The sequence below is a fragment of the Salmo trutta genome, chromosome 2, assembly GCF_901001165.1.
Source record: "Salmo trutta chromosome 2, fSalTru1.1, whole genome shotgun sequence".
NCBI lineage: Eukaryota > Metazoa > Chordata > Actinopteri > Salmoniformes > Salmonidae > Salmo > Salmo trutta.
Genome location: NC_042958.1, coordinates 58,176,425 through 58,203,277, shown reverse-complemented (window position 1 = coordinate 58,203,277; position 26,853 = coordinate 58,176,425). Strand labels below are relative to the sequence as shown.

The following is a 26,853-nucleotide window of genomic DNA, read 5'->3' as shown; positions in this document are numbered from 1 at the left end:
CTGTGAAGGCGCACTGGAGGCCTGATGCGTGGGGCTGGCACAGGACGTACTGGGCTGTGGAGACGTACTAGAGACCTGGTGTGTAGAACCGGCATCAATGGAACCGGTTCGATGACACATCTCGCACGTCAAGTGCGATGAGCTGGCACAGGATCTCCTGGGCTGTGGAGGCGCATTGGAGACCTGGTGTGTAGAACCGGCATCAATGGTACTGGTTCGATGACACACCTCGCATGGAAAGTGCGAGGAGCTGGCACAAGACGTACTGGGCTGTGGAGGCGCACTGGAGACCTGGTGCGTAGAGCTGGCACACATGGTACCGGACTGGTGACACACACTTCAGGGCGAGTGCGAGGAGCAGGCACAGGATGTACAGGACTGGTGACACGCTCCTCCAAATGCCTGCGTTGCCGCATACTCCTTGCCAACTCCATTCTCCGGTATCCCTCTCCTTGGGTCGACCGACCACCTCTCCATCTCTTCCTATGTTGTCACTGGCTCACTCCCTGGCTCCGCTGACCACCCCGTGTGCCCCCCCCCAAAAAAAATTGTGCTGTCTTTTGGGCTTTCTACGTGGCCGCGAACCCTGGCGTCGTCGCTGTCCTCCCTTCTCTCCGTTCGTCTGCTTCCAAGGAAGGCTTTCGTCTCCAGCCATAATTTCCTCCCAAGTCCAGAATGTCTTCTCCTCCTTTTTCTCCTCCCAAGCCCAGGATACCTTCTCCTCCTGGGCACGCTGCTTGGTCCTGGTGTGGTGGGATATTCTGTCACGCTCGTCGTACGAACTGGAAGCATACTCGGACCAACGTGCGGCGTGATCTGGGTTCCACAAATTTTATTAAAGTGAAACGCACAAAACAATAAAGAATAAACGAAACGTGACTCAGTGGCGCACATGCATAAAACACAAAATACAAAATAATATCCCACAAACACAGGTGGGAAAAACAGCTACTTAAATATGATCCCCAATTAGAGACAACGATTACCAGCTGCCTCTAATTGGGAATCATGCAAATCACCAACATAGAAATAATAACCTAGAACCCCACATAGAAATAATAAACTAGAATACCCCCCAGTCACGACCTGACCTACTTCACCATAGAGAAACAATGGCTCTCTATGGTCAGGGCGTGACAGGATGTTAATTTGGGAAGCCCTTTTGAAGTCATGAGGATGGTGAAGAAGGCGTTGAGAAAAGTGGATTCAGTCAAAGTAACCAGTAGCCTTATGGTGTTGATTTCGTGTATATCTAAAGAGCAAAAGGAGCGTGCATTGTGGCTCGCAAAATTATTGACGCATGCAGTGGACAGCTTTGACTTTTGGAGCAGGGCACCGGTAAACGGTGTTATCTCTGGCGTCCTGTTGGACATTAATAGTCTATAACTAGGGCAAAAAATTCCAGGAGTAGTTAACACTAGAACTGCTAAAGCAGTCATTTCGACTGCTCATTAACTTATTTATTTCATTACTTTGTCATTTTTAAAGTCAAGTCCCCCTCCGTTCTCTTCCTAAATAAGTCTATATAACACACTGCCGTTGTTAGAATCTTAATATCACAAACAGAACTGGAGTTGTTACCAGTTTAAGGAGGGCATGTCATTATTTGAATGGTTTTCCCCCATTACCCCTCATTCTCCAGACAGCAGGGCCTGTCATGACGTTGGCCTGTGGGTAAGGTTTATGACCCCCCCCATAAATACCTTTCTCCCTTCTCTCTCTCTCTGACTCTACTGAAGGACTCTTGAATAGCCTTTGTTAAACATAGAGAGTCTGGGAAAATCAAACAAGTGGGGGGAAAGGAACCATATTTCGGTAACAGAACCAGTTGAAAATATGTGTTGGTACTTAATGTATATGATGTCTGTTTGGTTGTCATCTGAGACATTATGACTGATGACAGGACGACATAACTAGAATGTGTAGACTTTTCCAGATACAGTTTATCAGATTCACATGGAATTGTTGTGCAAATTAAATGTTTGAATATGAAACTATTTGTGATAAGATTAAATGTAATTTTAGCTTCCAAATGAGAGAATTGGGTTTTCATAAGGTTAGAGCCCTGCTCAATCAGTGGCCCGCCCCTGGGAAGAGACATGGGTTATAAACTATGAAACACACCCTTCTCTCCCTCCACTATATAAGCCCTTGACGAAAATGTAACCTCCTGTTCCGAGGACAATAGGACGACGGTCCATACGTTAAAAAGGACTAACATGTCAACTACAGAACTAAGCCAACTTCAGCGTGAGCTTTGGTTGTGAATGGTATGAACTTTGAACTCTTATTCACTAAAGAAGTGAGACCTCCTAGCCGTTGAGTTAGCAACAGCAGCTGTAAACGTGGGCTAGGAAAGGACGGACGACGTATCCAGTCTAACACACAACGAAGATACTACAACGTATCCAATTTACCACCAGAGACATTCTTCCAAGGACAGGAAGATCTCTGTTGGCCAACACGGCCAGCATCTACGACCAACCTACCGAAGCGCAGCTCAGAGTAAATATTTATTGCATTTTCCTTTTCCAAATGCGCGGTAATTTAGAATGCATAAGATACTGTATTTACGTAAGCTTAGCTTCTCCCTTTGTTCCTCAGTCTTCCCGCTCTTTCATTCAAGCCCAACCCACTCTCTTTGTGTAACAAGCCATCATACAGGTTCCGTCCACCAGGGATGTTTTCTGTATGACATAATTTCCATTCTGTGTATATGTAATTCTGTGTGATTAGTTAGGTATTTTAGTAAACAAATAATTAAACCCAATGTTGTATTGCTGATTCAACTTGTTAGCCAGGGTTTGTGAAGATAACAAAGAATTTACAACTTTCAGATGAGACTGAAATAAGGTGACGATTAATATTGACTGCTACTGATGTAAAATATTACTAGGTCTTTCAGAGTTTATTCGGAAGATAACAGCTCTATAAACACTCTTTCGTGGTGCCCCGACTTTCTAGTTAATTACATTTACATAATTAGCTCAATCAGGTAATATTAATTACAGAGAAAGGATTTTATAGAATAGCATGTCATATGACTTAATCCGGCATAGCCAAAGACACGACAGGCCTGTTCCGCTCATTCTCCCGACAGTAGGGCCTGCTCCGCTCATTCTCCCAACAGTAGGGCCTGCTCCGCTCATTCTCCCAACAGTAGGGCCTGCTCCGCTCATTCTCCCAACAGTAGGGCCTGCTCCGCTCATTCTCCCAACAGTAGGGCCTGCTCCGCTCATTCTCCCGACAGTAGGGCCTGCTCCACTCATTCTCCCGACAGTAGGGCCTGCTCCGCTCATTCTCCCGACAGTAGGGCCCACTCTACTCATTCTCCCGACAGTAGGGCCCGCTCTACTCATTCTCCCGACAGTAGGGCCCGCTCTACTCATTCTCCCGACAGTAGGGCCCGCTCTACTCATTCTCCCGACAGTAGGGCCCGCTCTACTCATTCTCCCGACAGTAGGGCCCGCTCTACTCATTCTCCCGACAGTAGGGCCCGCTCTACTCATTCTCCCGACAGTAGGGCCCACTCTACTCATTCTCCCGACAGTAGGGCCCGCTCTGCTCATTCTACAGACATTGGAAGGTGCAGTGGCTAGTTGACAATCACTCCGATAATTGCCTCAAAACTGAACTTAAACTATACCGAAAGTAATTTCACACATATAACAACAGATTAAATAAATTAAGTAAACTATGATGGGTAGAAAGGGGGTGAATGGGTGAGTTGATGAGCAAGGGGAAGTGGACAATGCCTAATTATGTAATTACCTATTGCGAATGAGGAACAAGGCAGGCCATTCTATTTTATTGGTATATTGTAATTATAATCTCAAAATGTTATGTACCCTTGATCAGTCCACCCAATCAGTCTACTCTGGTCTACTTGGAGTACACAGTGAGAGTGTGTGTAATTTACAGTGGCAAGAAGACCAAGACGAATGGATGCACATGCTCCGTTAGCGCTGCTACGAGATCTGAATGGGGAAGAAATTAATCACGACATCTCTGATGATTATTCTTCTGGTTCTGAGCCTCAGCCCGAACCTTCACCTCCAAGCCCTAAGTGGTAAAAAGCCTGAACGGTGCGCACTGAGCAGGAGCCGGCGCCACCACCAAATGAAACGGTGAGATAGGAGTGAGGAACGGACGCCGTTTTGGAAAAGATCCACATCAGACAGCAGGTGAGTGATTGTCGGAGAATGTGGTGATGAGGCTCGAGGGACCTTACGTTGGCAAAGGGAAAAATGTCACCATGGACAATTTCTTCACTTCACTGTCAATGGCAAACAAGTTGCTTGGAAATAAAACAAGCTTAGTCGGCACAATGAACAAAGTGAGACGGGAGCTCTCTCCCTCTGCACAAAATAAGGCACCTGCACAGACGTTTTACTCCACAACAGTGCTGAAGAATAACAAGACAACACTCACACTATATCAATGCAAAGCAAGAAAGAACATTTCTGTCAAGAGCACCATGCATCCGACAGTTGCCATAGATGCACGCCACTTGACCTGTATGAAGAATTGGGAAAAGGAGCAAAGTTTATCTGTATTATTGATGTTTGATGAAGAGTATCTACAAACCTATGTAAAGATGGGATATATAAGATACCACGTGAGAGCGTTCGTGAAAAACCCGATGCAATGCAAGATGTGTTAAAGGTTTGCTCACGTGTCAAGTGTTTGCAGACGGAAGGAATATGTTATTGAGGAGTCTGTGAATGTAAAATGGTGCAAATGTGGTTGGGATCATATTTCTGAATTCCCCGAGTGCCCTGAGGGGGTGAAAGAGGTTGAGGTGTCAAGGATCAGGGCTGTACAGCACATCTCCTACAGGTGGTGAAGAAAGTTGAAGGGGCAAGAGGCCACAGTGCTGAAGAAGATACGGCAGTGGACGGACCGCAACCAGTTGCAAATGTTGTAGGTCAATCAAGTGATCTGGATACACCAATTGTAATGAAGGTGGATTTTGTAGCATTTATAACCACTGTTATTAACTGTACAAGAAGTCCAAGAAGCTGGAAATCATTATACAGTATCTGCAGCCAATACGTTTTTGGGCCTCCAACGCTTCACGGCAGAAGCACTGCTTGGACTACTGTCGCCAGAAAATGTCCCGCCCTCACAGGATCCTTCTGAGCCAGAGTAGAGACCTGATTAGAATGTTGTTAGAAAAGCAGGCTGACGTAGTTTAATAAAAATGTTGCTATTGATAGATTATATAGACACAGTACCAGTCAAAGGTTCGGGCACAACTACTCATTGAAAGGTTTTTCTTTATTTGTACTATTTTCTACATTGTAGAATAATAGTAAAGACATTAACATTATGAAATAACACATATGAAATCATGTAGTAACCAAAAAAGTGTTTATTTTTTTTACCAGGTAAGTTGACTGAGAACACATTCTCATTTACAGCAACAACCTGGGGAATAGTTTCAGGGGGATGAATGAGCCAATTGTAAGCTGGGGATGATTAGGTGGCCATGATGGTATGAGGGCCAGATTGGGAATTTAGCCAGGACACTGGGGTTAACACCCCTACTCTTACGATAAGTGCAATAGGATTGTTAATGACAGAGAGTCAGGAAACCCATTTAACATCCCATCTGAAAGACAGCACCCTACACAGAGCATTGGGATATTTTTTAGACCAGAGGAAAGAGTGCCTCCTACTGGCCTTCCAACACCACTTCCAGCAGCATCTGGTCTCCCATCCAGGGACTGACCATGACCAACCTTGCTTATCTTCAGAAGCAAGCCAGCAGTGGGATGCAGGGTGGTATGCTGCTGGCTACAAAATATAAAAAAATCTCTATTTTATATTCTTCAAAGTAGCCACCATTTGCCTTGATGACAGCTTTGTACACTCTAGGCATTCTCTCAACCAGCTTCATGAGGTAGTCACCTGGAATGCATTTCAATTAACATGTGTGCCTTGTTAAAAGTTAATTTGTGGAAATTCTTTCCTTCTTAATGCATTTGAGCCAATCAGTTGTGTTGTGACAAGGTAGGGGTGGTATACAGAAGATAGCACTATTTGGTAAAAGACCAAGTCCATATTATGGCATGAACAGCTCAAATAAGTAAAGACAAACGACAGTCCATCATTACTTCAAGACATGGTCAGTCAATTTGGGAAATTTCAAGAACATTGAAAGTTTCTTCAAGTGCTGTCTCAAAAACCATCAAGAGCTATGCTGAAACTGGCTCTCATGAGGACCACCACAGGAAAGGAAGACCCAGAGTTACCTCTGCTGCACAGGATAAGTTCATTAGAGTTAGCTGCACCTCAGATTGCAGTCCAAATAAATGCTTCACAGAGTTTAAGTAACAGACACATCTTAACACCAACTGTTCAGAGGAGACTGCGTGAATCAGGCCTTCATGGTCGAATTGCTGCAAAGAAACCACTACTAAAGGACACCAATAAGAAGAGACTTGCTTGGGCCAAGAAACACGAGCAATGGACATTATACCGGTGGAAATCTGTCCTTTGGTCTGATGAGTGCAAATTTGAGATTTTTGGTTGCAATCGCTGTGTCTTTGTGAGACGCAGAGTAGGTGAACGGATTATCTCCGCATGTGTGGTTCCCACCGTGAAGCATGGAGGAGGAGGTGTGATGGTGTGGGGGTGCTTTGTTGGTGACACTGTCAGTGATTTATATAGAATTCAAGGCACACTTAACCAGCATGGCTACCACAGCATTCTGCAGCGATATGCCATCTCATCTGGTTTGTGCTTAGTGGGACTATCATTTGTTTTTCAACAGGACAATGACTCAACACACCTCCAGGCTGTGTAAGGGCTATTTGACCAAGAAGGAGAGTGATGGAGTGCTGCAACAGATGACCTGGCCTCCACAATCCCCCAACCTCAATCCAATTCAGATGGTTTGGGATGAGTAGGACCGCAGAGTGAAGGAAAAGCAGCCAACAAGTGTTCAGCATATGTCAAATCAAATGAAATTTTATTGGTCACATACACATGGTTAGCAGATGTTAATTTGTAGCGTAGTGTAGCGAAATGCTTCTAGTTCCGACAGTGCAGTAATATCTAACAAGTAATCTAACAATTCCACAACAACTACCTAATACACACAAATCTAAAGGGATGGAATAAGAATATGTACATATAAATATATGGATGAGCGGTGAACGAGCAGCATAGGCAAGATGCAATAGATGGTATAAAATACAGTATAAACATATGAGATGAGTAATGTAAGAGGGGTAAACATTATTAAAGTGGCATTATTTAAAGTGACTAGTGATCCATTTAATAAAGTGGCCAATGATTCGAGTCTGTATGTAGGCAGCAGCCTCCCTGTGTTACTGATGACTGTTTAACACTCTGATGGCCTTGAGATAGAAGCTGTTTTTCAGTCTCTCGGTCCCAGCTTTGATGCACCTGTACTGACCTCGCCTTCTGGATGATAGCGGGGTGAACAGGCAGTGGTTCGGGTGGTTGTTGTCCTTGATGATCTTTTTGGCCTTCCTGTGACATTGGGTGCTGTAGGTGTCCTGGGGGGCAGGTAGTTTGCCCCCGGTGATGCGTTGTGCAGACCGCACCACCGTCTGGAGAGCCTTGCGGTTGAGGCCTGTGCAGTTGCCGTACCATGCGGTGATACAGCCCGACAGGATGCTCTCAATTGTGCATCTGTAAAAGTTTGTGAGGGTTTTATGTGACAAGCCAAATTTCTTCAGCCTCCTGAGGTTGAAGAGGCGCTGCTGTGCCATCTTCACCACACTGTCTTTGTGGGTGGACCATTTCAGTTTGTCTGTAATGTGTATGCCGAGGAACTTAAAACATTCCACTTTCTCCACTGCTGTTCCGTCGATGTGGATAGGGGGGTGCTCCCTCTGCTGTTTCCTGAAGTCCACAATCATCTCCTTTGTTTTGTTGACGTTGAGTGAGAGGTTGTTTTCCTGACACCACACTCCGAGTGCCCTCACCTCCTCCCTGTAGGCTGTGTCGTAGTTGTTGGTAATCAAGCCCACTACTGTTGTGTTGTCTGCAAACTTGATGATTGAGTTGATGGCCACACAGTCATGGCTGAACAGGGAGTACAGGAGGGGTCTGAGCCGCACCCTTGTGGGGCCCCTGTGTTGCGGATCAGCGAAGTGGAGATGTTGTTTCCTACCTTCACCACCTGGGGGGGGGGGGGGGGGGTCAGAAAGTCAGGACCCAATTGCACAGGGCGGGGTTGAGACCCAGGATCTCAAGCTTAATGATGAGCTTGGAGGGTACTTTGGTGTTGAATGCTGAGCTGTAGTCAATTAACAGCATTCTTACATAGATATTCCTCCAGATGGGATAGGGCAATGTGGGAACTCATTCAAGACTGTTGGAAAAGCTGAAGCTGGTTGAGAGAATGCCAAGAGTGTGCAAAGCGGTCATCAAGGCAAAGGGTGGCTACTTTGAAGAATATAAAATATCAAATATATTTACATTTGTTTAACACTTTTTTGGTTACTACATGATTCCATATGTGTTATTTAATAGTTGTGATGTCTTCACTATAATTCTACAACGTAAAAAACACTACAAATAAAAAAAAAAACAGAATGAGTAGGTGTGTCCAAACTTTTGACTGGCACTGTATATAAACTCAGCAATAAAAGAAATGTCCTCTCACTGTCAACTGCGTATATTTTCAGCAAACTTAACATGTGTAAATATTTTGTATGAACATAAGATTCAACAACTGAGACATTAACTGAACAAGTTCCACAGACATGTGACTAACAGAAATGGAATAATGTGTCCCTGAACAAAGGGGGGGTGGGTCAAAATCAAAAGTAACAGTCAGTATCTGGTGTGGCCACCAGCTGCATTAAGTACTGCAGTGCATCTCCTCCTCATGGACTGCACCAGATTTGCCAGTTCTTGCTGTGAGATGTTACCCCCCTCTTCCACCAAGGCACCTGCAAGTTCCCGGACATTTCTGAGGGGAATGTCCCTAGCCCTCTCCCTCCGATCCAACAGGTCCCAGACATGCTCAATGGAATTGAGATCCGGGCTCTTTGCTGGCCATGGCAGCACACTGACATTCCTGTCTTCCAGGAAATCACACACAGAACGAGCAGTATGGCTGGTGGAATTGTCATTCTGGAGGGTCATGTCAGGATGAACCTGCAGGAAGGGTACTGCATAAGGGAGGAGGATATCTTCCCTGTAACGCACAGCGTTGAGATTGCCTGCAACAAGCTCAGTCCGATGATGCTGTGACACACCGCCCCAGACCATGACGGACCCTCCACCTCCAAATTGATCCCGCTCCAGAGTACAGGCCTCGGTGTAATGCTCATTCCTTCGACGATAAACGTGAATCTGACCATCACCCCTGGTGAGACAAAACCGCGACTCGTCAGTGAAGAGCACTTTTTGTCAGTCCTGTCTGGTCCAGCGACGGTGGGTTTGTGCCCATAGGCAACGCTGTTGCCGGTGATGTCTGGTGAGGACCTGCCTTACAACAGGCCTACAAGACCTCAGTCCATCCTCTCTCAGCCTATTGCTGATTTATTGCCCTGGCCACATCTGCAGTCCTCATGCCTCCTTGCAGCATGCCTAAGGCACGTTCACGCAGATGAGCAGGGACCCTGGGCATCTTTCTTTTGCAGTTTTTCAGAGTCAGTAGAAAGGCCTGTCTAGTGTCCTAAGTTTTCATAACTGTGACCTTAATTGCCTACTGTCTGTAAGCTGTTAGTATCTTAACGACCGTTATCTTTGAAAGACAGGGTCCTGAAAAAGGGACATTTATTTTTTTGCTGAGTCTATATACACTGCTCAAAAAAATAAAGGGAACACTTAAACAACACAATGTAACTCCAAGTCAATCACACTTCTGTGAAATCAAACTGTCCACTTAGGAAGCAACACTGATTGACATAAAATTTCACATGCTGTTGTGCAAATGGAATAGACAACAGGTGGAAATTATAGGCAATTAGCAAGACACCCCCAATAAAGGAGTGGTTCTGCAGGTGGGGACCACAGACCACTTCTCAGTTCCTATGCTTCCTGGCTGATGTTTTGGTCACTTTTGAATGCTGGCGGTGCTTTCACTCTAGTGGTAGCATGAGACGGAGTCTACAACCCACACAAGTGGCTCAGGTAGTGCAGCTCATCCAGGATGGCACATCAATGCGAGCTGTGGCAAGAAGGTTTGCTGTGTCTGTCAGCGTAGTGTCCAGAGCATGGAGGCGCTACCAGGAGACAGGCCAGTACATCAGGAGACGTGGAGGAGGCCGTAGGAGGGCAACAACCCAGCAGCAGGACCGCTACCTCCGCCTTTGTGCAAGGAGGAGCAGAAGGACCACTGCCAGAGCCCTGCAAAATGACCTCCAGCAGGCCACAAATGTGCATGTGTCTGCTTAAACGGTCAGAAACAGACTCCATGAGGGTGGTATGAGGGCCCAACGTCCACAGGTGGGGGTTGTGCTTACAGCCCAACACCGTGCAGGACGTTTGGCATTTGCCAGAGAACACCAAGATTGGCAAATTCGCCACTGGCACCCTGTGCTCTTCACAGATGAAAGAAGGTTCACACTGAGCACATGACAGACGTGACAGAGTCTGGAGACGCCGTGGAGAACGTTCTGCTGCCTGCAACATCCTCCAGCATGACCGGTTTGGCGGTGGGTCAGTCATGGTGTGGGGTGTCATTTCTTTGGGGGGCCGCACAGCCCTCCATGTGCTCGCCAGAGGTAGCCTGACTGCCATTAGGTACCGAGATGAGATCCTCAGACCCCTTGTGAGACCATATGCTGGTGCGGTTGGCCCTGGGTTCCTCCTAATGCAAGACAATGCTAGACCTCATGTGGCTGGAGTGTGTCAGCAGTTCCTGAAGAGGGAAGGCATTGATGCTATGGACTGGCCCGCCCGTTCCCCAGACCTGAATCCAATTGAGCACATCTGGGACATCATGTCTCGCTCCATCCACCAACGTCACGTTGCACCACAGACTGTCCAGGAGTTGGCGGATGCTTTAGTCCAGGTCTGGGAGGAGATCCCTCAGGAGACCATCCGCCACCTCATCAGGAGCATGCCCAGGCATTGTAGGGAGGTCATACAGGCACGTGGAGGCCACACACACTACTGAGCCTCATTTTGACTTGTTTTAAGGACATTACATCAAAGTTGGATCAGCCTGTAGTGTGGTTTTCCACTTTAATTTTGAGTGTGACTCCAAATCCAGACCTCCATGGGTTGATAAAAATAATCAATGGAAATCCAATTTATGTGATTTTGTTGTCAGCACATTCAACTATGTGAAGAAAAAAGTATTTAATAAGATTATTTCTTTCATTCAGATCTAGGATGTGTTGTTTAAGTGTTCCCTTTATTTTTTTGAGCAGTATATATATATATATATATATATATATATATATATATTTTTTTTTTTTTTTCCCCCCCAGATTGTTTCATTTTGGGGATCTTTATTATACACCCACACATTAGGTGGCGGAATGCACATATAATTGTTGCGAATGCACATATAATTGTTGCGAATGCACATATAATTGTTGCGAATGCACATATAATTGTTGCGAATGCACATTTAATTGTTGCGAATGCACATATAATTGTTGCGAATGCCATTATCCCAAAGAAGAAGATGGGCGCGAGTGGTCCTTAGAGGAATGTATTTATTTAACCTTTATTTAACCTTTATTTAACCAGTTAGTTGAGGACCACAGCTCATTAAAAAGAACACCCCGGTTAACTCAGCAAGATATGCTAGGAATAGGAAAAAGAAGACAGAGAAACCCAACTCCTGGAACAAACAGGATTGGGGTCCATCCCATTTGAATTTGGCCAGCTCTGGAGGTAATATAGCTGCCAATTTTTTTATTTTTTATGAGGACATTGACTAATCATATTTTAAATCAGATCCTGGACTAAAGTGTATTGAAATGAAAATACTAATCCAATCCTGCAAGCGTCAGCAGACAATAGTGTGTGAGAAGGGTTTCAAGGCTGGTGCCACCTTAATAGAGACTCACTGTGATTGTCTGGGCTGTGCAGCTGCAGGTATTGGATGTCCTTGCTGTGTAGCTGGGTGTTGAACTTCTGTAGCGAGTTGTCCCTCTGTCTCAGAGCAGACTCCAGACCTAGGATTCGCTCTACGTGTTTCTCCACTAGACTGGTCTGGGATCAGAAACACAAACATATGGCTTTGACAATGATATTCAGAGAAGTTGGGTAAGGCACATACAGATCTGGAATCAGACTAGTGGAAAGTTGGGTGCAAGGCCAAATGCTTGTTAGTGTCCTGATTAGGGTTTGATATATGGTATACATAATGGCAGGTATAACATACACTACTGTTCAAAAGTTTGGGGTCACTTAGAAATGTCCTTGTTTTTAAAAGAAAAGCACATTTTTTGTCCATTAAAATAACATCAAATTGATAAGAAATACAGTGTAGACATTGTTAATGTTGTAAATGGCTATTGTAGGAAACGGCAGATTTTTTTTGGAATATCTACATAGGCGTACAGAGGCCCATTATCAGCAACCATCACTCCTGTGTTCCAATGGCACGTTGTGTTAGCTAATCCAAGTTTATCATTTTAAAAGACTAATTGATCATTAGAAAACCCTTTTGAAATTATGTTAGCACAGCTGAAAACTGTTGTTCTAATTAAAGAAGCAATAAAACTGGCCTTCTTTAGACTAGTTGAGTATCTGGAGCATCAGCATTTGTAGGTTCATTTAAAGGCTCAAAATGGCCAGAACCAAAGAACTTTCTTCTGAAACTTGTCAGTCTATTATTGTTCTGAGAAATGAAGGCTATTCCATGTGAGAAATTGCCAAGAAACAGAGGATCTCGTACAACGCTGTGTACTACTCCCTTCACAGAACAGCGCAAACTGGCTCTAACCAGAATAGAAAGAGGAGTGGGAGGCCCCGGTGCACAACTGAGCAAGAGGACAAGTACATTAGTGTCTAGTTTGAGAAACAGACGCCTCACAAGTCCTCAACTGGCAGCTTCATTAAATAGTACCCGCAATACACCAGGCTCAACGTCAACAGTGAAGAGGCGACTTCGGGATGCTGGCCTTCTAGGCAGAGTTCCTCTGTCCAGTGTCTGTGTTCTTTTGCCCATCTTAATCTTTTCTTTTTATTGGCCAGTCTGAGATATGGCTTTTTCTTTGCAACCCTGCCTAGAAGGCCAGCATCCCAGAGTTGCCTCTTCACTGTTGACGTTGAGCCTGGTGTTTTGCGGGTACTATTTAATGAAGCTGCCAGTCTCCCCTCGTACTCATTACACCTCTGTACACCTATGTAGATATTCCATTCAAAATCAGCTGTTTCCAGCTACAATAGTCATTTACAACATTAATAATGTCTACACTGTATTTCTGATTAATTTGATGTTATTTTAATGGACCAAAAAAATAGATTTTCTTTCAAAAACAAAGACATTTCTAAGTGACCCCAAACTTTTGAACAGTAGTGTAGTTAAAATCTTAGCCAGTGTAAAGTAATTTTATAGGACCTCACATTTCCTGTAAATGGTTTCAGGGTAGGTGGTTTCTACAATCAAACTCTTTCACACACTTGATCTAATATCCTGTGGAACACATGCAAAATGTGACAGACAGTCAATTTCAGACACGATTGTCTTAAATCATTTTTGGGGAAGTAATTTCTAAAGTATTGTTGGGGATCTCTGCTTTATTGGGCTTGAATCTGGCTTGTAACCAGGTAGAACACACAGGTTGGGGTAGAAGCATGGCCTCATAATTAATCATGAGAAACCCTCTACTGATATAGGGCCTCTGAACAGCTGCTTGGGGTTAGGCAAGGCTCTACTGTAGACACCCTGTCGTCATTGAAACTTAGGGAAAGTGTTCAATAAATAATTAACTATCCTATTAAGTTTTAATATGAATATTTAATATCATAATATGGATGTTCAAAAAGCATTTTGGGAACATTTGTGGACTTATCGTAGATTGTCTGGATGGAGGGAGGGATGCAGTGATGACGAAGTGGATGGATGGAAGGTAGGAAGGAAGGAGGGATGCAGGGATGGGAAATGGCTGGATGAAGGGTGGAGGGACGCAGGGATGAAGATATGGGATGGAGGTATCTGACCATTTTGTCCAGGTCTCTCTGGAGGTTGCTCTTCTCCATGTGGATTTTCTCATAGGCCTGAATCACATCCTCCAGCTGCTCCTCGCGCTCCTTCCTCTTCTGGGCCTGGGGGAGAGAGGGAGAGGGAGAGAGAGAGAGGGGGAGAGAGAGAAAGAAAGAGAGGGGAGGGAGAAGAGAGAGAGAGAGAGTAAGAGAGAAAGAGAAAGGGAGAGAGAGATGAGGAATTAAATGACTGAAGGGCCAGCCACAATTTCCTGTTTTGATTCATGTCACTGTTGAAACTTCTTAGAAACAAAACAGATTCACTTGTTTTATTTGAGTTTGTTTTTTTCAATTTTTTCTCTCCGTCTGAATCCTCAACAAATATTGCATAATGATCCTTATACAGCACACAAAAAACTGTAACTTCAGACAGTGTTAGTGTCAACAACAACAAAAAATATGTATTTGTCACATTTGGTGAATTTCAGAAGGTGTAGACTTTACTGTGAAATGCTAACTTATGAGCCCTTTCCCAAAATGCAGAGTTAAAAAGTAAGAAAATTAGCAAATATAAAATAGTAACACAACAAATAACAATAACGAGGCTATATACAAGGAGTACCAGTACCGAATCAATGTGCGGGGGTATGAGGTAGCTGAGTACTTCTTTAGGGGTAAAAGTGACTAGGCAATCAGGATAGATAATAAACAGAGTAGCAGAAGCATGAAAGTGTGTGTATGGGTGTGTGTGTGTGTGTGGCATCAATATGCATGTGTGTGTGTGTTGGAGTGTCAGTGTAGTGTGTGTGAGTGAGTTTGTGGGTAGAGTCCAGTGAGTGTGCATAGAGTCAGTCTAAGAGAGTCAGTGACTCTATGCAAAGATCAATTAAATAGTCTGGGTAACCATTTGATTAACTGTCCAGCAGTTTTATGGCTTGGGGGTAGAAGCTGTTCAGGTGCCTTTTGGTCCCAGACTTGGTGCTCCGGTACCGCTTGCCGTGATCGAACCTTGCGAGGGTTCGCCACTGTATATGACATGGGTGGCTGGGGTCTTTGGCAATTTTCCTTCCTCTGACACTGTCTGGTATAGAGGTTTTGAATGGCAGGGAGGTAGGCCCCAGTGATGTACTGGGCCATTCCCACCACCCTCTGTAGCGCCTTGCGATTGAAGGCGGTTGCCATACCAAGCGGTGATGTAGCCAGTCAATATGCTCTCAATGGTGCACCTGTACAACCTTTTGAGGATCTGAGGGGCCATGCCAAATCTTTTCAACCTGCTCCACGACAGCTCCGTCGATGTGGAAGCTCCCCCCTCCGTTTCCTGTAGTCCACGCTCAGCTCCTTTGTCTTGCTGACGTTGAGGGAGAGGTTGTTGTCCTCGCACCACACTGCCAGGTCTCAGACCTCCTCCCTGTAGGCTGTCTCATCGTCATCGGTGATCAGACTTACCACTGTGTTGTCAGCAAATGTAATGATGGTAGAGTTGTGCATGGTCACACAGTTGTGGATGAACAGGGAGTACAGGAGGGGATTAAGCATACACCCCTGAGGGGCCCCCATGTTCAGGGTCAGCATGACAGATGTGTTGTTACCTACCCTCACCACCAGGGGGCGCCGTTCAGAAAGTCCAGGATCCAGTTGCAGAGGGAGGTGTTCAGTCTCCGGGGTTCCGAGCTTGGTGATGAGCTTGGAGGGGACTATGGTGTTGAACGCTGAGCTGTAGTCAGTGATGTGTGCCATCACCAGCCTTTCATGGTTACAATGTCTCCCAGACAGTCTCGACAGCCTTTGCATGTATTCTCATTCCATCAATTAGTCTCAACATTGAGACAAAAGACTTTGCAACAATAGTATCTTGGTTACTTTTACACCCACAGATCAAGGCCCGTATTCATAAAGCATCTCGGAGTAGAATCGGCCATAGAATCTTCATTATTATCTAAAAGGCTAAACTGATCCTATATCAGCACTCCTACTCTGAAACTCTTTGTGAACATGGGCCCTGTCTGATAACTAGGTTGTCAAAGCCATAGAAACTCATTACTGATAATGTATGTGGGAGACATGGTGGGCAAATGGATAGATGACTTTGGAAGAAGACAAATGAAAGAGATCAAGATGGAAACAAAGGAGGGGGTGGGAAAGCATCTGATGAGAAAGAGAGAGAGAAAGAGACCTAGAAAGGAAGAGAGAAAGAGAGTGAGGGAGACAGAGAAAAAGAGAGAGGGAGAGAGAGAGAGAGAGAGGAAGAGGTCCAGAGAGAAAGAAGGAGTGAGAGAAAGAGCGAGAGAAAGTCAGAAAAAAAGAGAGAGAGGGAAAGAGAGAAAGGGAGCTAGGACAAAGCGAGATATGACATTACTGGATGCTTGAGCAGAGAATTATTCAGCAGCAGCGTGTCTATGGTAACACGCTGAAATCACGGCCAAGGTGAGCCAGGCTGTCAACATCGTGACTAAGAGGAGTGGATAGCTGTGTGGATAGCAACCATCGTCTTCCTACAGGGGTGGACTGGGACCAGAAATCCGCCCTGGCATTTCTAACACCCTGGCCCATTTCTTTCTTTGAGGCCCCATTATTAACCAGATAATGAGAATTTTGTGCAACAAAAAAAAATGAGTTAGACAGGCCCACTAAGCTGAAAATGGACCAGACAAGTCCGCCCCTAGTTTACTAGGTGGAAGCCACCGTTTCAGGTTAGCAGGGGAAGCAAAAAGTGCCTTGACTGTGTATGGAGCATACTCGCTGAGGCGTGACACATTCAATCTTTTATAAAGGCCTGTGTTGAAGCGCTGTGACCTTGTGTCTTCCATGGGCACGCTTTGTCTCGCTCCCCATAAACCACTTCCTCCCTCTTGCTCAATTTTTTCTCTCACAGCTTCGTATACTCCCTCCACACCACTCCCCCTCACCTCTCCTCTCTTGCCTCTCCTTCCTCCCTCTCAGCAATAGACAAAGTGATATACCATTTTTTTTACAGGGAAGAATAGAGTACTTATTTTGTTTTATGGCCAGAGGAAACACTGCTCTAGCAATGTTTACACTGTGTACAAACTACTGCCTGCTCCCACGCACCTATTCTGAAAACCAAAAGCATCAACCTAAGAGTGGAGGCTACCTGATAATAGCGGTACGTTTTCACAATTCGCAAAATCATCCTGTGATTTGATTTGACCACGGAAAGGACAGCAACTGCCTTTCATAAATACTGCATTGTGGGTGGAATTAAATTAAGCCCCAGGTGTCTCACCTCGTGAGTGAGGGCGTTGACTCTCTGTTGCAGGTTGCCGTTCTCTGACTGCAGCAGGGCATTCTCCTTGGACTCAAAGCTGCAGTAGGAGTTCCTGTCCTCCCCAAACTCACTGATCATTGGGAACTGGGAAGGGAGAGAGAATCATGGCATTATGTACACGTACATACAGGGGAAATAAGGGGGATAATTATGCTGTGGTAGCCATGCTGGTTAAGTGTGCCTTGAATTCTAAACACTGACAGTGTCACCAGCAAAGCACCCCCACACGTCACACCTCCTCCTCCATGCTTCACAGTGGGAACCACATATGCGGAGATCATCCGTTCACCTACTCTGCGTCTCACAAAGACACGTAGGTTGGAACCAAAAAATCTCAAATTTGGAGTCATCAGACCAAAGGACAGATTTCTACCGGTATAATGTCTATTGCTCGTGTTTCTTGGCTCAAGCAAGTCTCTTCTTATTATTGGTGTCCTTTAGTAGTGGTTTCTTTGCAGCAATTTGACCATGAAGGCCTCCTCTGAACAGTTGATGTTGAGATGTGTCTGTTACTTGAACTCTGTGAAGCATTTATTTAGGCTGCAATCTGAGGTGCAGGTAACTCTAATGAACTTATCCTCCACAGCAGAGGTAACTCTGGGTCTTTCTTTCCTATGACAGTCCTCATAAAAGCCAGTTTCATCATAGCGCTTGATGTTTTTTGCGACTGCACTTGAAGAAACTTTCAAAGTTCTTGACATTCATATCTTAAAGTAATGATGGACTGCTGTTTCTCTTTGCTTATTTGAGCTGTTCTTGACATAATATTGACTTGATCTTTTACCAAATAGGGCTATCTTCTGTATACCTCCCCTACCTTGTCACAACACAACTGATTGGCTCAAACGCATTAAGAAGGAAAGAAATTCCACAAATTAACTTTTAACAAGGCACACCTGTTAATTGAAATGCATTCCAGGTGACTACCTCATGAAGCTGGTTGAGAGAATGCCAAGAGTGTGCAAAGCTGTCATCAAGGCAAATGGTGGCTATTTGAATCTCAAATATAAAATATATATTTTCTTTAACACTTCACTTTTTTGGTTACTACATGATTCCATATGTGTCATTTCATAGTTTTGATGTCTTCACTATTATTTTACAATGTATAAAATAGTAAAATAAAGAAAAACCCTGGAATGAGTAGGTGTGTCCAAACTTCTGACTGGTACTGTACCTGTGTAAAATAATAATTCAATCTTGTTAGACATTACAGATGTAGGATCTTCATTTGAATCAGTTTGCTACAGCTGGAAAGTAATGCTGCAGCAACAGGATATGTGCATTATTATGTGGATTATAAGTAATGGACATTTTTGTAGGGGTTGATCCATTTTTTGTAAGGGAAAATCAAAGGGAAAATTACAAACTTCAGAAGCCTTTTTAAACCTCAAACACACTACGTATTTTACATTTCCTGCAGGAAAGTTCTCCTGCAACACGGTGATCCTATATTGTTAGAGAAATACAGAGAAAAACAGAGCATAGAGGGACAGCATGAGTGAGTTGAGCATCTGGGGAAACCACACAAATCCACACAAAACAAGTTCTATAATATAACATAACCAGAAAGCAAATGATGGTTCCATCTTACAGCACGTCTCTCTTTTGGAGTACCTAAATGAATTAAATCATCCAGTGATGTTGACGTGAGGAACAAACAGACATTTTCCATTTAGGGAAACACTTCTTTCTACTCAGGCTGAATTAGCAGAGCGTGTTGGAGCTCTGGAAGGAAGTCTCCAGGGCCACACAGTCATCACGCTGTGAAGCACCAGCCACTCTAAACCATGGGCGTCAGTTGGGTATGGCAGGGTAAGGCAGTCACCATACCCTAGCTCAAGACAACAAATGTAGAGTAGGCTAAAATCAGTCCAATCCCGATTAAAATGCAATGTCTGTTTAACGTATTGGCTGGCTGTTTAGCGTATTTGCTGACTGGCTTTAGAACCACGCGCAGCATTGCTTGGAGAGCAGCTGCCAGCCTGCATCCTTTTCTCTCACTTTTAGAAAGCAAAGAGCAGAGACAGTGACAGTACATTTTGTGAGTCAGCCATTTAGGCAGTGTGCCGATTGCTTTGAATTTGATGTCGGAATTTGAACTTGGCCTTGTAAGCCTTGTTGTAATCTGATAGCCAGGGGCTGAATTGGGAGGTGGGAGGTGGGAGGTGGAGAAACCCTCTTTTTCGGTGACCATTCAAAACCAAAAGCTATTTTATTACCATTAAAATATAGGCTGTGATAGCTGTAGGCTTAATGAATATTCATTCATCCAGTAGGCTAGTGCAATTTTGGTTTCATGTATTGGTATTCATGTACTTGGTATTTGGCGCATTTTGGCTTCAAAGACAATAACAATTGTAGGCTATAACAAATGTACATTGTCATGCAGTGACAGAATGATAACTCCATCATCATCCTCTGCCTGCATCCCTAAGCCAACAAGTTTTCACAGTCTCACTGCAGAATTAGATGTTCATCCACGTTCTCCAAACGTCAAATTTGCTCCTGCTGCTCTGTATCGTTCCATTTCTCCAAATGTCACATTTCGAAGTTAAGTTTAGACACTCATTCTGAATGGTTAAAGTAAGGGTTAAGGTTTGGGATAGGGTTAAAACCAAAAATAAAAAACCACTGTCCACGACTGGGATTGAACACGCACACTTCTGATCTATCCACCCATTCACCACCCCTGTCCCCAACACCCTTGCAAAAGTCAAGCCTACTTGATGGTATTGGCGCTCACTGTTGTCCCTAGTGGCCAGTTTTGAAGGCATTTCCGATGTCAGAACATGCATAGATGTCCAATTTCGGTCAATCTTGAATGACTGGGCTACCCTAACACCTACCTGTAGCCTACCTGCCTCTGGTATAATGAATTACCACCTCTCTATCAGTTTTGCTTGTCCATCTTCCTCAATTCAAATTAGATATTCTTATAAGTCTTGCAGGCAAAACATAATTAAATATTGCTGCGCTATTTAACAATAGTGTGGATGTAGAGCTGTTTTTTTAAAATAAAAACACCCAGATAGTGCAACTACTGCAAAGGCAACACAATACTATCAGACAGAGACAAGCTGGCCCGGGGAAAAAAATGTGTGAGCCGCCCCCTCATTGGCTACTATGTTGCAATATCAATATTTGTTGATACAAAATGTTTCAATATTCTCTGAGCTGGCTAGTTCCTTGATACAATGTTTCAATATTTTCAGCACTCCCTTGTTGATACAATGCTTCAATATTCACAGAAGGTTCCCCTTCCCTGGCGAATAATGCAGACAGGCAAATGCAAAACTGAGCGGGAAGCGCACAAGACAATGTTGGTGGGAAGCCCAGGAGACAATGACACTGTCGTAATAGCCTACACTGTATGTGTCGTTCCACAAGGGTGGCTTTATAAAGCCTAAAGCAGGGGGTCGGCAACCTTTTCATGTGAGAGCGTCTGCTAAATGACTTAAATGTAATGTAAATGAGTGCCAATTTACAATTGATCCTACCATTTCTTAAGATCTGTGTGCTAGTTACGATACCTAACTGTGCTAAAATACATTTGAATTGCCCATAAAAAAAATAATTCTATACTGGCCACTAAACAGTGGCGCTGTCCATTCAGCTCCATGCTACGGAGCCCCACTATGTCTACCAAGACGCTGCACACTTTAAAAAGGCATGTGTAGATTTTCCTTTTGGATTTCGTGATTTTTGTCACTCTTTGGTTGAGTTTGTCATCATGAGTCCCTGTCGATTGTAGGCTTAAGTAAGTCCTTTGATGTATACAGGGGTGCATTTTTGTCCCCCCCCCAGTTTCATCATTGGAATGTGATGCAAAACGAGGCAACGGTGTGCTTTAGGACCATGAGGACGCAATTATTTATAGTTGTCCACAAATTCTAAGTCAGAACCGTCCAGAATAGTGATGCTAGTCGGGCTGGCGGGTGCAGGCAGCGATCGGTTGAAGAGCATGCATTTCGTTTTACTAGCATTTAAGAGCAGTTGGAGGCCCACGGAAGGAGTGTTGTACGGCGTTGAAGCTCGTTTGGAAAGAAGGGCCAGATGTATACAGAATGGTGTCGTCTGCATAGAGGTGGATCAAAGAATCACCCGCAGCAAGAGCGACATCATTGATATATACAGAGAAAAGAGTCGGCCCGAGAAGTTGTGACTCGATAGCGTGTATTATAGCATGTATTATGCTTATATATTATGCTTATATACAGCCCAGAAAAAAAATGTATGAAATGTAAGTCGCTCTGGATAAGAGCGTCTGCTAAATGACTAAAATGTAAATGTAAAAATGTTAATGTTGCACTGTATGCGCCGTTACACAAGTAAATGAGTCAATTTATGATGAGGTTGACAGACCTTTAAACCAAATACTGTGGTGATAATTAATGCCTGGGGAAATTTTTGTTTGTTTTTGCTGTTCTCCATACAATTTTTGAGTTTTTCAATTGTGTCGAAATACAGTAAATGAGCCTGAAACTTCCTAAAAATTCCTTGGGGGAATCAACCCCCCCACCCCCACCCCACTTTGCCATACCCTAGGTTTAGCTGAACTGACGCCACTGCTCTAAACTCTCTACTTGTCATCCACCTTACTTTAAGCCAGCCTTAACATTGGAGAACATTTTTTATACATTTTCATATCTGCAACTCAGATTCAGACCAACTAATTCCTCACATTTGTACAATTTTGTTAAGACCAATCGCATTATCAAAAAAAAGCACAGACTAGCTACGTAATGTATTTAAACAGCACAGCACATCGTATTTAGTATGAATCTCAGCACCCAGAACCAAATCTTGCTATTCTATTTCATCTGTCACAAGAGAATAATTCAGTACTAACCAAATCAACGCATTCTTTTTGGGGTGATTAAAACTGAACAAACTGTTATTTTAATAAAGACTTTATAGGCATTCAACCGCACTGCAACCTTATGGAGGCCAAAAGCCTTGAGTGCCAGCTGCTTTCCTAATGGACAGTCTGTTACTGAGGGTACATACATCTGGGGGGGGGGCAGGACAGAGACAAAAATAGCAATCTCAAGCCCCCAGGGCACTCTCTTCATCATCCTCCCTCTCGATCTCTTCTACTCTTTCTTTCTCTCTCTCTTGCCCTTCTCTCTGTACCTTGTTCTTCACCCATCTCTCGCTCTTCCCTCCACCCCTCTCTCTCCATCCTGTCCCCTTTCTCTCCTCTCTTTCATCCCACCTGCAGCGCTGTCCCACAGGGTCACATTAGAGTCCCCCCTGCCAGGTGGGACAGCTCAGACTGTTCATCTGCTGCACCAGCTGTGTTCCTCTACACTACTTCTCTGCTACTCCATGCATGTAGAGAGCGGGGGTGACACATCATTGACTCAGCACAATATCACCACAGATGGGATACTGAGACCCTCGTCCCTCAACATGCAACATGCAACAGTGGTAGTCATCAACATAGGGCATATGGAAGCTAGATTCGTCAGTAAGTAGCCTTGCACGAGACTTGGCGTCTGCGAGCTGGAACAGCTCATAGGAGCAGCAGCCTCCTTTTTCTGTAGCGTGAGGCAGCTTGATGTACAAGTACACCCCCTGGACAGGACGCTAGTCTATCGCAGGGCTTTACCCCCAATATATCTCCTTAATGCTAAGTCCTAAGAAAATATGCATTGGGTCACATTTCTACAGTCTTTGGTATGACTCGGCCGGGTGATCAAACTCTCAACCTTCCAATATCAGGGTGGACACTCTAACCACAAGGCCGTCAGTAAGTAAGTGAGACTCCTGGGCAATTCCACGTTTAAAAACAAAAACCATTGATTTAAAAGTTTAACAAACCATTCAAACTATGCACAATGACTACTTTGAACAATTTACACAGTAAAAATATATACAGTACCAGTCAAAAGCTTAGACACTAACTTTGTATTTGAGATTCTTAAAAGTAGCCACCATTTGCCTTGATGACAGCTTTGCACACTCTTGGCATTCTCTCAACCAGCTTCATGAGGTAGTCACCTGGAATGCATTTCAATTAACAGGTGTGCCTTGTTAAAAGTTAATTTGTGGAATTTCTTTCATTCTTAATGCGTTTGAGCCAATCAGTTGTGTTGTGACAACGTAGGGGTGGTAAACAGAAGATAGCACTATTTGGTAAAAGACCAAGTCCATATTATGGCATGAACAGCAGTCCATCACTACTTTAAGACATGAAGGTCAGTCAGTTTGGAAAATGTCAAGAACTTTGAAAGTTTCTTCAAGTGCATTCGCAAAAACCATCAAGCGCTATGATGAAACTGGCTCTCATGAGGTCTGCCACAGGAAAGGAAGACCCAGCTTTACCTCTGCTGCAGAGGATAAGTTCATTAGAGTTAACTGCACCTCAGATTGCAGTCCAAATAAATGCTTCACAGAGTTCAAGTAACAGACACATCTCAACATGTTCAGAGGAGACTGCATGAATCAGGCCTTCATGGTCGAATTGCTGCAAAGAAACCACTACTAAATGACACCAATAAGAAGAGACTTGCTTGGGCCAAGAAACACGAGCAATGGGTATTAGACCGGTGGAAATCTGTCTTTTGGTCTGATGAGTGTGTTAACTTTTGACTGGTACTGTATATATAATTACTATAAAAACTGTGCAGATGCAAAGTATGTTAACTGAATTAGGGTAAAATCTCCCTTAGTTTTATTCTGTTACCAAACTTTGAATCTGCACAGTTCCTCCTGTAACTGTGTTTTTGTAGGGCCTCCCGAGTGGTGCAGTGGTCTACGGCACTGCATCGCGTTGCTAGTTGTGCCACTAGAGATCCTGGTTTGAGTCCAGTCTCTGTTACAGCCGGCCACGACAGGGAGACCCATGGCCCAGCGTTGTCTGGGTTAGGAGAAGGTTTGGCCGGCAGGGATGTCCTTGTCCCATCGCTCTCTAGCGACTCCTGTGGCGGGCCGGGTGCATGCAGGCTGACATGGTCGTCAGGTGTACGGTGTTTCCTCCGACACATTGGTGCGGCTGGCTGCTGGCTTCCAGCGGGCATTGTGTCAAGCAGTGCAGCTTGGTTGGGTCGTGTTTCGGGGGATGCATGGCTCTCGACCTTCGCCATTCCCGAGTCCGTACAGGAGTTGCAGCGATGAGACAAGACTGTAACTACCAATTGGATACCACGAAATTGGGGAGAAAAAGGGGTAAAAGTAAAAACAAATGTTTTTGTAAGATTTTTTAAGTAGTCCTTGTCCATAGAATTCTATGGTTTGTTATACTTTGAAATCAATGGTTTTAGTTTGGTATACATTTGAAAGTGAAAATCGGAGTCTCAGCGTAATTCCGTTACCATGGCATTTCTCTCTTCTAACTCCTATTCCAGGAGTGTGTCCTTCCCAGAAACATCTCAGACCCCTAGCTGGAGCTTAGAGTATTTCCTGGTCATGTCACATGGTCAGGATCAGGAAAAGCTCATCTGTCAACCTATCAGCTCTGAGGCCTACCTTGATCTCATAGATCTTGAGTTTCCTCTTAATGCCGCTGTTCTCTCTCTCCAGGCCCGCCAGCCGTGTCTTGATGTCCTGGTAGGCGGTGATGAGTGTGAAGTGGGAGGCGGAGTACATGTCTTCAGGGAGGGGTGAGGAGGACCAGCCCACGTCGCCACAGCCGTCCTCTTTTAAGCCCTCGCCACCTCCCAGCAACCTAAGCTCACCGCCGAATAGAGACTCCATTTCTCAGAGCCTCAACCTGCCAGAGGGAGAGAGAGAGATGATTAGTATGAAGATACACTACATGACCAAAAGTATGTGGACACCTGCTTGTCAAACATGTCGTTCCAAAATCATGGGCATTGATATGGTGTTGGTCCCCCTTTGCTGCTACAACGACCTCCACTCTTCTGGGAAGGCTTTCCACTAGATGCTGGAACATTGCTGCGGGGACTTGCTTCCATTCAGCCACAAGAGCATTAGTGAGGTCTGGCACTGAGGTCAACCCCATTGCTCACCTTTGGGATGATTTGGAACGGCGACTGCGAGCCAGGCCTAATCGCCCAAAATCAGTGCCAGACAGTTGACCGGGGCAACTCTAGCATGGCAGAAATGTTACCAACTGACTTGTTGGAAAGGTGGCATCCTATGACGGTGCCACGTTGAAAGTCACTGAGCGCTTCAGTAAAGCCATACTACTGTTATTGTTTGTCTATGGAGATTACATGGCTATGTGCTCGATTTTATACACCTGTCAGCAATGGGTGTGGCTGAATTCCACAAATTTGAAGCAGTGTCCACATACTTTTCCATATATATTGTAAATAGATATGTGTGGTGTGCGTCCAGTTGCATCCTTTTTTTCGATGCCAAATCCACCACTGGTGTGCATGGCCAAAGAGCTCTGCATAATTTCTGTGTAACACCTGGTCCAGTCTCCACTAATTGTACAAAGGTAATCATACTACAGTAATATTTATAACTGGAGCTTCTGGCTGCTCTCAAATCACCACTCCATGCTTTCAGCATCCTGTCGAAGACATTGCTAAAATGCCAGGAAGGCTAATGCCGCTCCTTGCATGTCTATAAACAGACTCTAATGGGAACTTCCAGACTCTTCTGGCACTGACACTGTAAAATATTCAGTGAGTGAAAGGGCAGTGAGAAGCATAGACGTCAGTGGCGACTGACAAGTTTACAAGCCGCCTCACCACAGTATGTAATGATATTGTAACATTTTTCCCTAGATATCCTATGCTAACACTCTAGGCTAGCCTCGTGCTCTGAGCATGCTAGCTAGCCATGCTAACTGACCAACCATGCTAATTCACAATGACCTGACCTCAGTCTCCTCACATTCCACCATGACTTTGGGGGGTTAGTTGTCATGGAAGATGAAGTGCACACACGATGATATCAGTAACCTCTATTTATGTGGCAGTTCACTGCACAAGAGCGTCACATAGGCCTACAGGAAGGGTAATCCAACTACTTTAACAAACAGCAGAAAGGTGTGGACCTAACCAATGCAAGATCCAATTGAAATGTCTTTTGAAATGGTGGTAGGACACCTTTTCCGAAATCAAGTCTTTGTGGTATATGTACTACTTGACAACAATACTATAACTGGCCGTGGATACTGTTGGATTTGCCCCAAACATAACATTTGTATTCAGGACAAAAAGTACATTTCTTTGCCACATTTTCTCCAGTTTTACTTTAGTGCCTTGTTGCAAACAGGATGCATGTTTTGGAATATTTTTATTCTGTACAGGTTTCCTTCTTTTCACTCTGTAATTTAGGTTAGTATTGTGGAGTAACTACAATGTTGTTGATCATCCATCCTCAGTTTGCTCATATCATCAACTCTGTAACTGTTTTAAAATCCCCATTGGCCTCATGGTGAAATCCCTGAGCTATTTACTTCCTCTCTGGAAACTGAGTTTGGAAGGACGCCTGTATCTTTGTAGTGACTGGGTGTATTGATACACCCTCCAAAGCGTAATTAA

General features: G+C 44.4%; 1 protein-coding gene across 1 annotated transcript in view; it reads right to left on the bottom strand.

Annotated features, from left to right (window-relative positions):
• The window catches only part of tbkbp1 (TBK1 binding protein 1), a 67,744-nt gene that overhangs the window by 17,904 nt on the left and 22,987 nt on the right, over positions 1-26,853 (bottom strand). Inside the window, exons 2-5 of the mRNA XM_029707552.1 lie at positions 24,860-25,103; positions 17,345-17,470; positions 14,116-14,220; positions 12,015-12,159 (exon numbers count right to left, since the gene is read on the bottom strand). Coding sequence (XP_029563412.1) covers positions 12,015-12,159; positions 14,116-14,220; positions 17,345-17,470; positions 24,860-25,087 — 604 coding nt within the window. The 5' untranslated portion in view covers positions 25,088-25,103. The remainder of the gene's footprint in view (positions 1-12,014; positions 12,160-14,115; positions 14,221-17,344; positions 17,471-24,859; positions 25,104-26,853) is intronic.